The following is a 13179-nucleotide window of genomic DNA, read 5'->3' as shown; positions in this document are numbered from 1 at the left end:
GCTTTTGAGCAAGTCCTGATCATAGTAACAGACTCTACTTATAGTTCTATTTATAGAACAGAATTTATTTATTGTATATCTATTCAGAGGTAATCTTATTTTACCATTTTATTTGATTCCTTTTTAAGTAAATTACTGTCTAAATACCACACAATAATATAGTTGTCTGACATCCTTTAAAGTCTATACCCCTTCATTCTGTAAACTCTTGCTGCGCTGATGAATTCTTTGTGAATGACCCATGCCAGAGAAACTCCTTGAAGGTTGCTAGGTGCACAGAAACCATGTACGTTTCAGCCCCAAAGTTTTGAACCAGTTGGTGACCAAGGGGATGCTCAGAGGAAATGCTATATATGCTCACCCTGTTGCACTTCTCCCTGGGTACCTGTTTTGGGGCCTTACTGAAGACAGGATTCTGGGGTAGAGATCATACCTAGGACACCTGGTTCTGTAATAAAATACTGTAGTGACTTTACTGTCCCAGACTGTACAGCCTGTTTTGATTGATGCTGTGCTCAAATTATATGAAAATTGTCTGACAGATGTGGAAGTCCCAGGGGATCCTTTTGATCTTACAGTTTTTGCCCTGGCTTCTGATCAAAAGCTTTTCTTTTGCTTTATTTGCATGTGATTATAAAGTTCCTTTGACCTTAATACCCTGTACAGATGATGGTCTAGGATACTTCAAGGCATGTTGTTCTTTTCTTTTTACTTCCAAACACTTGTGTTTTGAAACTGGGGAGGGGGGGAGTCATTCAGAATCCTTGTAGAGCATGCCTAACCAAGGATGTGGCCTCTAGAATTTTTTCATTGTTATACTAATTTTAAATTTCTGATTTAAGTGTATCTATTTTCTAATTTGCATGTAGACAGTATACTTGAATGATTTTTTGCTTGTATTTTAGTATATGCAGAACCAAAGTGACCCAGGAAATATAGACCTGACAGTAAATATATTAACTATGGGATATTGGCCAACTTATACACCTATGGAAGTCCACTTAAATTCAGAGGTTAGTGATTATATTCTTCTAAATTTTTACTTTACAAAGTGGAATCATAATCACTTTCATAGGGTGAATTAATGCCCTTCTTCTAATGTTTTTCTGCTAGATATTTAAGGAGTTTATCTCATTTTCAAGATTCCAAAATTGGAAAAAATAAAATGTCATGGATAAAGTCCACTTTTTTCAGATGATTGCTTCATGTCATGTGGGTTTTTTTCCCTTTTAAATAATAATGTAAAATCAGTATTAAAATAAAATCAGGGTCCTACTTAGCATTGCAGTTAAGCACTTAGAAGTTTAAACTGGACAGTTCACTTTAATTTAGTCAATCTTTAACTGCGTTGCTTAGGCACTTTGATCTAGCCAGTAGTTAATGTTACTGCACATTCTTTTTTTTCGTAAGATCCTTCCTCTGTTCCCTGTAGTATGTTACACAAAACTAGTCCCTGCATGTAAATGGCCTTTGCCTGAAAAAAGATTGCTTCCAAGTTGAGAGATTTTTGCAAAGCTCCTATCAGTAGCAATTTAAGTTAAAATACATAGTCGGAAGTCCTGTTTCCTCCAATACCTTGCTTGATCTGAAACGTGGGAAGCACTTCAGAGATGGTAGCGTAGTTCCCGTTCAGTTCAGATGTGCAAGCTTTTGTGTTGCTCCTGTGACATCTTTCCCTCTGTAGCAAACTGCTTGAGAAGGAGCCAACCTGAGCAACGCATCGTGAAGATGGAGGGGTAAAAACCTCTATAAAGTACTGCAATCAAACTTAAATCTGTGTAGAACAAACTAAAGAAAGAACTTGGGAGCAGATGGTAATAGTCAGTGTATAAATGTGAGATCGATGTTTTTTGTCTGGTGACTTCTTGGTCAGATTCAAAGTCCAGGACAAAACTAATACTTATTTTTGAAGTTTAAAACCCTTTACAGGGGGTTTATTTTACTTTTATTTAAAACAAACAAACAAAAAAAGATTTTAAAAAAGGCAAATGAAAAACTTATTTTTGAATTGAGACATTCTTTTGTGTGTAATAGTACCAGTGTACTTGGAAGCAGAATTTTACTCTGTGGATCAGTTTTTCACGTAGAACCACTTCTTTACGAAACATTGTTGAGAAGAACAAGGAAATTACATGTGTGAAATTATCCAGCATCACTGCACTGATATAACACTAATAACTGTTTTTCTCTTTGCTCTACAGATGATAAAGCTTCAAGAGGTATTTAAAACCTTTTACCTGGGAAAACACAGTGGTCGAAAGCTTCAGTGGCAGACCACTTTAGGGCATGCTGTCCTAAAGGCGGAATTTAAGGAAGTGAGTTTGCTTGTTTAATACTTAGTCTGTTGGGTTAAAACTCAAGTCAGTTATTTGGAATCTAGTCATGTATTGTATTTTTTATAAAATCAGTAACATTTTTGTGGAGGAACAATCACAATTCATACTGTTGTTTTGTGTAGGAAGTAGGCTTTTTATAATTAAACTGAAATACTATCTAGCTAACGGAAGGCAACCATATGATACCTTTTGGTAACATTTGTATTCATTTTATAGGAATTGTTGCTCATTCAAATAAAATAAGTTGTAATAGAGCAGGAAATTTAGGAAAGATAAAGAGCACAGCATCTTTTTAATATGAAATTGTTCTGATCATAGAAGTACTGGTGACGCTTTTAGTATTCTTCACTGATACAAAAAGAGACTGAAGGGTGTTAGTCATGTAATGACTGGTTAAAATTTAAATGCTTGTTCAATTATTTAAGTCTTAAATAATCATGTTGTTTCTTAATGTGGTTTTGTTTTGTCTCATGGAATGTCTTGCCTTGCTAATAATGCAGCTCCATTGAGCCAGAGCAAAGACAAAAACCCTCTAATTCTTTTACTAATTCATTGTGTCTATGAAACTTAGACGTTTAGACATTTTGTAACAGTAAGATGGACAGGTCTGTAGTTGTCGATTGACAGAAGTGTGTACAACTGTCTGAAGAGTTTTGAGTTATTTCCTTTCCATTGCCTGTTTGTTTATACAAACATTGTGCTACTGATAATGCTGTCACTCTGTATCATAGTAAACCAAAATTATCTTTTGCTTCTTTTGTATTTGATCCAATGCCAAGATTTCTTTTGTATTAGTTTGCTCATCTCTATAAAATGAAAACTTGGGTGAAGTATGAAGAGATTTGCTGTTGATGGTGGCAAATGCAGAGTTTCATAAATTGTAATTAAAATGAAGTGAATTATGTGAGATAAATACAAGGCCATTCTAATGAGCTTCTGCTCTGTGCTGTATTGCTGCTGTTGAAGGAGCAAAACAAGGTTTTAAAATATCGTGTTTCCTCGATACTGTATTCAGGCAGATTGTGCTGTGTGCTAGGCGTTCTAGAATGCACATCTCTTCTAGAAATAGAAAAAAGAATGTATAGCTTCTGTAACTTGTCAGATTTGGGGGATATAATAGAAAATGCTCTGAATATAACTTCTAATTATTTGATATTTCTTTTTTAGGGAAAGAAAGAGTTTCAAGTATCGCTCTTTCAGACGTTAGTGTTGCTTATGTTTAATGAAGGAGATGAATTTGGTTTTGAAGAAATTAAAATGGCCACTGGTGTAGGTAGGAAGAATACTTTTTGATTCCTAAATTTATTCATAGAGTAATTGCCAATTATGATTTGGTATGTAAAGGCCTAATTTTAAGAAATTTGCCATGATCACTAGGAAACACTTGAGCCAATAATATGTAGACACCAAAAGAGATGAGGAAAACACACTGTTGGTACTTCCTAGTGTAGATAAAATAGATGCTTCACAACATTAGTAGTAAGAGCTGTGTAGTGTATGGTACTACTAACCTATTACATTTATAAACTGTATCATTGCATTCTTAAAATTCAAGCGGTGATAAAGACTGTTGTATGTACTGATTATTTTTGTTCCATTACAGTTTCAAATACTACATTTTGAAAATGATCTGTTGTAGAATGTTGTCGTTTTGGGGTAATTCAAGAAAGTATTTTCAATTGAACTGTTTGGAGAGCTTGCTCACCCGTTTTCCATTACTGTTGCTGGAATGCCCTGTTCACAATAGGTCTGATCTGTTAAGAGAAGCAGTGTCCTATAGGGTGTATACTTTGTAGCTGTCTGCCTCTGCACTTGAAACCTGAAGGCAGGAAGGACAAAGAAGGCTGAAGACAAGTATAGTTTTCTTTTTAACCATCTGCAATATCTGCCTTCTGTGTTTTATGCTCTTGGGTGACTTTTTTTTTTTTTCTGAGTTTTTACACTTTCTTGAGATACAGCCATTGGCATTAAAAATGATAATGCTGTCATCTCTACTCTCTGGAACTTCTGCATCAACCAGCAGGTCGTACCCAGTAGCCCTTCACATGTTGGATCTTAAGATCAACTCAATACAGCAACTGCTGAAAGAATATTTGAACCCATAAGTACTAAAATACTGTAAAAAGGTGATGTCAAGAGTCCCTGTGGTTCAGAATGATGCATTGCAGAAGGGAGTACAGCCTGGGTGCTCCAGCTTCTCAGCCTCAATGCTTCAAGTTGCTTAGTCATCTACTCCATTAATGCTAAAGGAGCTGAAGAAAACTCATGCCGGTGTGAAAGATAAGCATCACGATAGTCCAGAGAGGCTCATTAGGTCAGAGTACAGTGGTTACAGAACAAACATTAAGTTCACACAAGCCTGATCCAGATCCTGCTCTGTCATCTTGTATTGCTGTACCTCAGAGCTTGCATTCTGGCTGCCTGACAGCAACAGATAAAATCTGCTGCATGGAAATCCATTGATTATAGCACAATCAAAAGGATTTCAATGGACTGTTCTTAAGGCAGCTGGCTAGAATTGATGGTTGGGAGCTACCTATATTACATTATGTCATTGCACCGAGTGGCATGTCTGTGTTTCTTTCCTCTGTGGGGAAATGCTATAGGAGCACAGGTAATGAGGACAGTTTATGGTCCACTGGGTTCCCATGGGGCCAGGATCGCTGACATGAAATCTCTGTCTTCCCAGGCTCTACTTACATGAGGCTTTTGGAGCTGCTTTAGAGAACTCCCATTCCCACCTAGCAGTCTCCCTACTTCTAAAGAAGGGGAAACGTATGGCTAGAAATGATGTCAGAAATAGATCCCACACTGTGCCCTTCCTTTCTCCTGCTACATGGTTGACCCTCTTGTGCAGTGGTACCCTGCCAAAAGCTGGTATCCTGGCTAGCTGGAAAAGAACAGTGATTCACTTATTAGAAAAAAGGAGCTGCATTTGTGATGCAGCTGTTTGGTGAATTGACAGCTGAGTGCAGAGGTGCTTGACAGCCAGAATCTCAGAGACCACCCCAGATGAGCCAGAGGTCCTGGCTCATGGGTACAAATAATGTACCACAAAGGATGTGGTAGAAATTCTGGAGGGCAAAACCTGGGTGTTAGGGTTGCCATAGAAACTGCTTCTAAATGTTCTAAACACCATGTGCAGGACTAGACGGACAGAATTGCAATGTATGCTTGAAAAAAATGACATATGGAAGAGGGTCTAGATTTATTAGAAAGTAGGAAAGCCTTTGAAACGGGGAACCTGTACAAGAAAGGTGGGCTCCATCTAAATTCAAAAGGAGTGAAATTGCTGGCACACTTTAATAAAGACTGTAGGGTTTCTCAGACTTCTCCCTCCACTATCTAAAGATAATAGTGGATCCAAGAAGAGTTCAGAGAATGGGAATAAAGATGAAAGACATGGGACAGCTTCTTTAGAAAGAACAGTTGTATATGCTAGGACTAAACTAAAAGACCAAAAGGTAAGTAGAAATCTCTGAATAACGATTTGTTTTCTTACTAAAAAAAAAAAGGGGGTGGGGGGTGGGGTAGAAAACCAAAATGAGCACATGGTGGTGAAAACTAAACAGCATGTTGTAAAAGCTGGAAGTTTACAGAATTCAAGGAAACAGGTTCAGGGAAGAGCAAAGCACTAAAGGTTTCTCAACACATTAAAAAACACCTCTAGCTTAGGAAGTCCATGAGTCCTAAGCGACTGGAGACATAGAGAGCAGTAGGATGAGAGGAAAGGAGGAAGAGCAGGGAAGTGTGGAGCTATATTAGCTTTGCTTTTACGTGCTGCCCTATGCTCACCTGCTTGTGGCCACTGGTGGAGACAGGATGCTGGGCTAGATGGACCTTCTGACCCAGGATGCCTGTTCTTCAGTTCTAAACTAAACATCGAAAGGAATACTGAACTTCCCAACTGAAGAATTTGCCCTAACCACTTGCTTTACTTTTGGTGTTCACATGTGCCAGCTCTTTCCAGGAGGTGGTGGAAGCCTTGTGCAGTTTTTAGTTAATTAGCATGTGTTTATGTTGAGACCCTGTTATGAGGTGTTACCCAGTCTTTGCATACTGGTGTTCACTGTAGAAGAGTTCAGAGGCCCATGTACATGCCATAGGGCAGAATAAAATATTGCAAGCTGAAGTGTCATTAAAGGGTTTGGAACAGATGAGTAAATCAGTAAATTAGATGACTGCCAACTGAATAGTATTCACCCTGAAGTTTTACAGGATTCTGTCTAGATTATAACTTAAGTGAGCCTTGCTATAAGCTTGACAAGAGCAACGCTAAACTTTACTTCTTCCTTTTTTTTTTTTTTTTTAACATTCATGGGGTAATTCTGTAGATTACTGCAGGGTAGCAGGTCTGTACTGGGAAGAACAGAATTGTTATGCCCATGGATAAGTGTGTATTAGGGAAGAACAAGCATGATTTATGTGATGCGTGATTTTCCTTTCCAATTCTTTGAGAGAGTCAGCAAGCATATGATTGTGCACTTAGCTTTTTAAAAATTCTTGATAAGAGCTCCTCACAAACTCTAAAATAAACTACATTTTCATGGCTTAAGAGGGAAGTTCCTCTTAGGGGTGAACAATTGATTAAAAGACAGAAAACCACAAAGGTAGTAATGAATGGGCAGCTTTCATACTGAAAGGAAGCTCTTATTTGGGACCCCCAGGTATTATTCCACGTGGCTATTAATGATCTGAAGAAGATGAATAACGATGTGACAGAATTTGATACAGATTCCTTAGGAAGGTAAAATCCGAAATGTAAAAAAAAAAAAAAAAAAAAAAAAAAGTTATAAAAGGATCTTACACTGTTGAACAATTAGGAGATCAAGTGGCACCCATTGCTGATGAATATAAATATATCAAGGGGGGGTGGGGGTGGGGTGGCAGGAGGAATAACCTTACCCACTCGTCAGAGATTGCATTTGTTAGGTGTGACAGGAATTAAGTTGTGCAGTCATTGTGTTCCCTGAAAACAGCAACTGCAAGTTCATCAGTGATCAGAAGGGCAAACAGCATGCTGGTAACTTCTGGGGAAGTTACTGAGAACAAAGCTGAAAGCACCATCATGCTTTGTTTGTACTTTTGTTTAGATACTTCATAAACTTCAGGTTATATACTACAGATGTATAGTACAATTAGGTAAGGACAAAGAAAGATGAGAAGAAATACAGCAGGTGTATAACAGTTCCCATGCAGAGGGTGAAGAGTTCATTTCTTAAATTGGGGCATGATAATTTGGAGAGGGGTAAAAAGGAGGAAATACAATAGTCTGTGGAATTATGAATGGCTTAGAGACTGAATAGTGAATTCACCAGCTCTCACAGCACAAGAATTCCAGCACCTTTTACATTCTCCGTCTCTTACTAGCCAAGTCAAAAAACCCATGCTGGGTGAGGCAAGCATTTTTGATCTGATCCGTATAACATACCATGTAGTTGTTCTCAACTGAAACAGAGTTAACTGCCTAAGATTAATGGCAGACCCTAAAGCACTAATTCTCAAATATCAAATCAACTCCAGTAGTCACCCCCAATTTCCTGCATGTACGTTTATTTTTAATGGAGAACACCATAAAGGGGATCGTAAGTTATATTCTGTGGACCTCTTACTATATAAGCATAATGAATAATGTACTGGAATGAGGTGCAAAGCACGTAGGATTTTCCAGCGCTATAAAAAGCTGTTTGGCAACTTCGGTACTCTCCCTTCTCCTGTTGAAGCAGCTTTAATGGTGCTTCAGGGGGGCTTCCTCAGGTCTGTTGGCCACGTCTGCTCAACTCCCTTGTGGACTACAGTGGAAGATAGGGCCAGTCAGATAAATATTTGTTTGTTTCATGCAAGAACTATACTGATGTCAACAAAGAAATGACCAGTCGGTATGGCAGCAACCAGTAAAATAGTATGACTTAAAACTTTTAGTTGCTTAAACAAGTGCTTTCACAAAATAAAAGTTAGAAATTTGTGTTCGGTCCTGCACTTGGCAGAGTAGGACAGCCATGTCCAGAGTTCCAGTTCTTTAGTAAGTCTATCATATATTCATTATCTACTTAGATCATGTTCAGCTCTGTAGAATATGTATTCTGTGGTTCTGCTGTCCAGACACTTACTACTTATGCAGCTTCAGTATTAGCTACACTGTTGTATTTACAGTATTATGAGTTAGTTTTGTAAATGTCTTGCAATTTAAAAAGTAAGTGGGCATCTGGATATCAAAACCCCTGGGTACTGAAACAGCTTGGACAGCTGGTCTCTACAGGCATTTCAGACTTTGTCTATTGTATCTTGATATTCCATTGCCATTTTCCACATGCTAAGTATAAGAGTACCTCATGGGCAATTACTGCATTACTAAAAAAAAACCCAAATAAAATAGCACGTGGATTTTTTCTGCCCATTTACAATATCATTGTCTTTGCATTAACTGGCCATAGTTGGAACTTGTGTTTTCCAATCACTGTTACAATAAATTATCACCCGTCTCTTTTAAAGCTGAGACTGTCCCTGTACATTAGTACAGTTAGAAAATGCATAAACTGTCACTCAGAGAAATAATGGCTACTTTGTCTTTGGTAACAGAGATGTGTTGTCCAAATAGGCTCCATGTTTTTACCTGCCTTTCTCATTATCAAGAAAGCCTCTAGGAGCTGTAGTTTCTACTTTTACTTCAGTGATAAGTAATTGCAGATTCCTTCCCTTTGGCATACTGTAACCTGTGACTTTGCATGCAAGGCAGAAGCAAAGCTCCAAAGCATGCTGACTGTTTTCAACAGCATCCTTGTGTTTGGACAAAAATGCAAGTCAACAATCTACATTTACTGCAGGTGAAGCACCCAAAAAGTGTGAAACATCATAAATGCCTATTTAGTCGGTGTGGTTTAAAGGGTTTTTTTTCAGTAATCATAGAACAGCTGGAAGTTTAAAAAAAAGAAAAGGTCACTCTGTGAAAGTTGGAAATATTTTAGAAATAATAATAGTGTTAATCCTTTGCTACACTGCACTTTAGCACTGGATTGCAATTTCTTTCTTTCATTATTTAGACTAAAACTCTTTTCAGGAGATCCAACACATTTGGTGATAATTTTATATCGTGAATAAAAGTATTCTAGAGACTGCAGAGGCTGTCTTCATGCAAAATCTTGATACAAGACTTTGCGACATAATTATTAGAATTAATATTTGTTTTAGACTTCATTTTATCTACTTGTTCAAATGCTTTTAGCTCTAAATCTTACTAGGTAAAATTTTCCTCAACCACTTATTTCTGCTACTTTCCTGTTAGGGGGCAAGTTTGTGACTGTAATAGCTGTCGGCTCTACAAAACATCATCCTATCAATTTAGACTTCTGTGCTTTTATTTTATCATATATTGTCTGGTTTGTGTTAAAAATAGTGATGAAATCATAAAATGGGTGTCTTTGGTTTCTTGTCATGAACTGTTGGGGTTTTTTCTTCTGAAGTCCCATTACTACTAAACAATACTAAATCAATAAACCCAGGTTCACGTTAATATGAAATCTTTTCTGAAACTACTTCTGGATGGAAAGCTCACTGGGATGAGCCCAAGTCCATCTTCCTGATGTACAGTTCTGTGCATGCTATCAGCACTTATCTGTGAAAGATGTAAGACCAAGCTTGATGACTGTGAGGTATAACCTAATGGGAACTTAGCTGGAAGAAGGTATTAACATGAAACCAGTAACTTCTTAATTGTATTTCTAGATTAATGACATGAAACTCTTCATGTTAATGTTTTGTTCTGTTTCTCCCATACTTCTTCACAGAGGACAGTGAATTAAGAAGAACCTTGCAGTCTTTAGCTTGTGGAAAAGCACGAGTATTGATTAAAAATCCAAAGGGCAAAGATGTAGAAGATGGAGATAAATTCATCTTTAACGGTGATTTCAAACATAAATTGTTTAGAATAAAGATCAACCAAATCCAAATGAAAGAAACAGTACGTATTTATTTTTTGCATTCTGTTTATGTTAATTGTTTATGTACATATCCCACATGGAGAGACAGAATCTCTGCATTTCCTCTTGTAGTTTTTGTATATGGAGAAAGGAAACAGATATTTAATTTTTTTGGTAGTCAGGATGACTCGCAGAGGCAATAAAGATTTTAAAACTCACTGAAATCAAAAGAACTTATGTTCCTTCATGTGCTTGCAAATTTAAATGCCTGTATATTAAACTGATTGGATTTTGTAGCTGTTTCAGTCCACCTTAAACGTTTCTGTGGTATGTCTGAAGTGTTGGTGCTATATTGAACTCATAAATCAAATGTCACCATGTCACTTCTTTATTTAGTGGGTAAGAGAGTTACTAAAGTCAGGGTTGTTGCTGGTTTTGCAGTGGATATCTTTGTTATATCTGAACCCCAATGCTTGACACAAGGTGACATGTTTTAATTAACATTGACTTGTTTCCTTTTTGCCTTTGCATTTCAAAATCCTTAAGAAGTCAAATTGGAGTTGATGAGTTTGATAAAAAAAGACTACTGTATTTGGGCTTTCAAACTCTTACATGTTCTCTCAAAAATCTGAAGTGAGTGTTTAAGTTAAATTTATCAAATAGATTTAAAGTAAGAGGTACATTATTTTTTTCTTTACATTATCCTTAATTTTATCTTTGGCTTGCTTTAGCAGTACACTTCAGAATCACTTAGCTCTTAGTATGTAGTAATGCCTGCATCTGTCTTAAAAATGTAAAGATTAACTATGGAAATATAATTGATAAAAAAATAGCAATAAAAAGTGATAAAATTTGTGGTGTTGTATTGTTCTTTAGGTTGAGGAACAGGTCAGCACAACCGAAAGAGTGTTTCAAGACAGGCAGTATCAGATTGATGCTGCTATTGTACGAATAATGAAGATGAGAAAGACTCTTGGTCATAATCTCCTTGTTTCTGAATTGTATAATCAACTGAAATTTCCCGTAAAGGTAACTGATCTTGTTTTTCAAAGCATCCTAGGATTATCTAAAAATATACGTAGTATTAGCTTGACCATAAGAGTAAAAAATGTAAAAGATGCCCGAATCAAATCCAAAGATTAAGGTATTAAAATGTGTGTGAACAGAAATGAGTCAGAGTATCAGTAGGAAATTATATTTAGATATTTACTGTGGTGCATTTTCTTATGTAGCTGTTAGCAGTCCTATTTTTTAAAGAAAAATATATTTGCATTTATATTACTAACTATTACACTCATCTTTTCTTGTAGCCTGGAGACTTGAAAAAGAGGATTGAATCTCTCATTGACAGAGACTATATGGAGAGAGACAAAGATAACCCAAATCAGTACCACTATGTTGCATAACGGAAAATAAATACTTTTATTTAAAAAAAAAAACAAACAACCAAACCCAAAACATAAAACCCACAATCATCCACATATATCTTCAGGACACCAAATACCTATGCTGTTCCAGACTTTCCTTTTAGCAGATTTCAGGTTGACGTGTATTATTCAACCAGCTGCATGCACTGCTGTGGAAAAGAAGCAAAATGACATGTTAATTGATCATCCTTGTCAAGACTCCTTACTGCTGTTAAACGTCATGGTTTTATTTCTTTTAGTTACTCTTTTGTTCTTTTGGGTTCTTCAAAATTTAGTTTTACAGTTTTGTTTAACAGTGTCATTGAAGTTGAATGGAAATGTAAAATTACCTGTGTTGAGAAATACTTCTGTGATGGATGCAAGTCTGTTTTCTTCAGTTATGTGTTCCTAACTGCATCCATAAAGACCCTATATGCTGCATTCTTTAGCTACAGTGACAACTTGGGTAACTTTTTAAAAACCCTTAATTGATGAACACTTACGTACAAGCAGTGTTGTTGAAATACACTGAATTTTTGAAGTTATGCACCATGAAAACCCTCAAACTTGTGTTCAGTTAATTTCCTTTCAAATTATTATGAACTTCAGTCTGGTTTGGGTAAATCAGGTTTTGAAGTGCGATCCTTGAAGTGCCAAGAGGACAACTGCATTCATGTGTGTAGTGAGTTGTTGGATTATTTAGCTAAGATACGGATATTGTGTTATTACTACTTCTGCTGGCTTGGGTGGCAAAGACTAGATCTGAGTCAGAGGCCCTACCTCATTTTAGGGCAACTGGTGTTTATCACTGTTGATGTAATTGCCGTAACATTTAGTTTTGCCTTGAAAATAACATACAGGGAACCTACTGTACAGCGTGCTCCACTTTAAGAAACAAAACCTTTTTTTAAAAAAATACTTTTATGGTCTCAATATTGTGAAAGCATAGATTTTTTGTCTTGAAAGACTAAGGATTTTGTTAGTACTTTGTTACATATTGTATATAATATGTAAGTTGATTTGACTTAAAGAATGAAAGACACTGTAGATCTGTTAGATAATTGTAACTATAAGGAAGATACCTTTTGTGGGAATACTTACAAGACTTCTTATTTTCCAGATTTGCATACTGGTGTGTTTCATTCTGAAAAAGAGCTACCAAAGGAGTTTTGATTGTGGCATAAATGAAAATTTAACTGAGCAATATTTTCTTGAGGCATACCTTAATAAGTTTATGTAACGTGGGGTTTGTGCATCAATTAAAAGGCTACCACCTCTTCTTAAAGTAAACGTTGCTAAGAGTTGACATCTCTTGGATTTACATATTAAAGTCCTTATTCTGTCATCTGGTGTCATTAATTGTATTGCATTTTTCTGAATTATTTTTGTTCCCTTTCTGTTTAGAAACTGAACGTTTAGTTTGTTGTATTTAAAGCATATTTAATACTGTAATTTAATGTAGACTTATTTTAATATTTGACTCTTCAGTTAATGCAAATAAAATCTTTGATGCGTATTAAA

General features: G+C 36.4%; 1 protein-coding gene across 4 annotated transcripts in view; it reads left to right on the top strand.

The window, feature by feature from the left end:
• Nucleotides 1-13179, top strand: part of CUL4A (cullin 4A) — a 40870-nt gene extending 27691 nt beyond the window's left edge. For 3 of the 4 annotated variants that reach the window (XM_055801145.1, XM_055801143.1, XM_055801146.1), the window contains 6 exons: nt 906-1013; nt 2202-2315; nt 3504-3609; nt 10121-10293; nt 11129-11281; nt 11563-13179. In XM_055801145.1, the coding sequence (XP_055657120.1) occupies nt 906-1013; nt 2202-2315; nt 3504-3609; nt 10121-10293; nt 11129-11281; nt 11563-11658 (750 nt within the window). In that variant the 3' untranslated portion in view covers nt 11659-13179. The remainder of the gene's footprint in view (nt 1-905; nt 1014-2201; nt 2316-3503; nt 3610-10120; nt 10294-11128; nt 11282-11562) is intronic. The other variant, XM_055801144.1, reaches the window with a different exon arrangement.

Source organism: Falco peregrinus, chromosome 4 (genome assembly GCF_023634155.1).
Source record: "Falco peregrinus isolate bFalPer1 chromosome 4, bFalPer1.pri, whole genome shotgun sequence".
Taxonomy (NCBI): Eukaryota; Metazoa; Chordata; class Aves; order Falconiformes; family Falconidae; genus Falco; species Falco peregrinus.
Note: the sequence above shows the minus strand (reverse complement) of the source record. Positions and strands in the feature narration are given on the sequence as shown.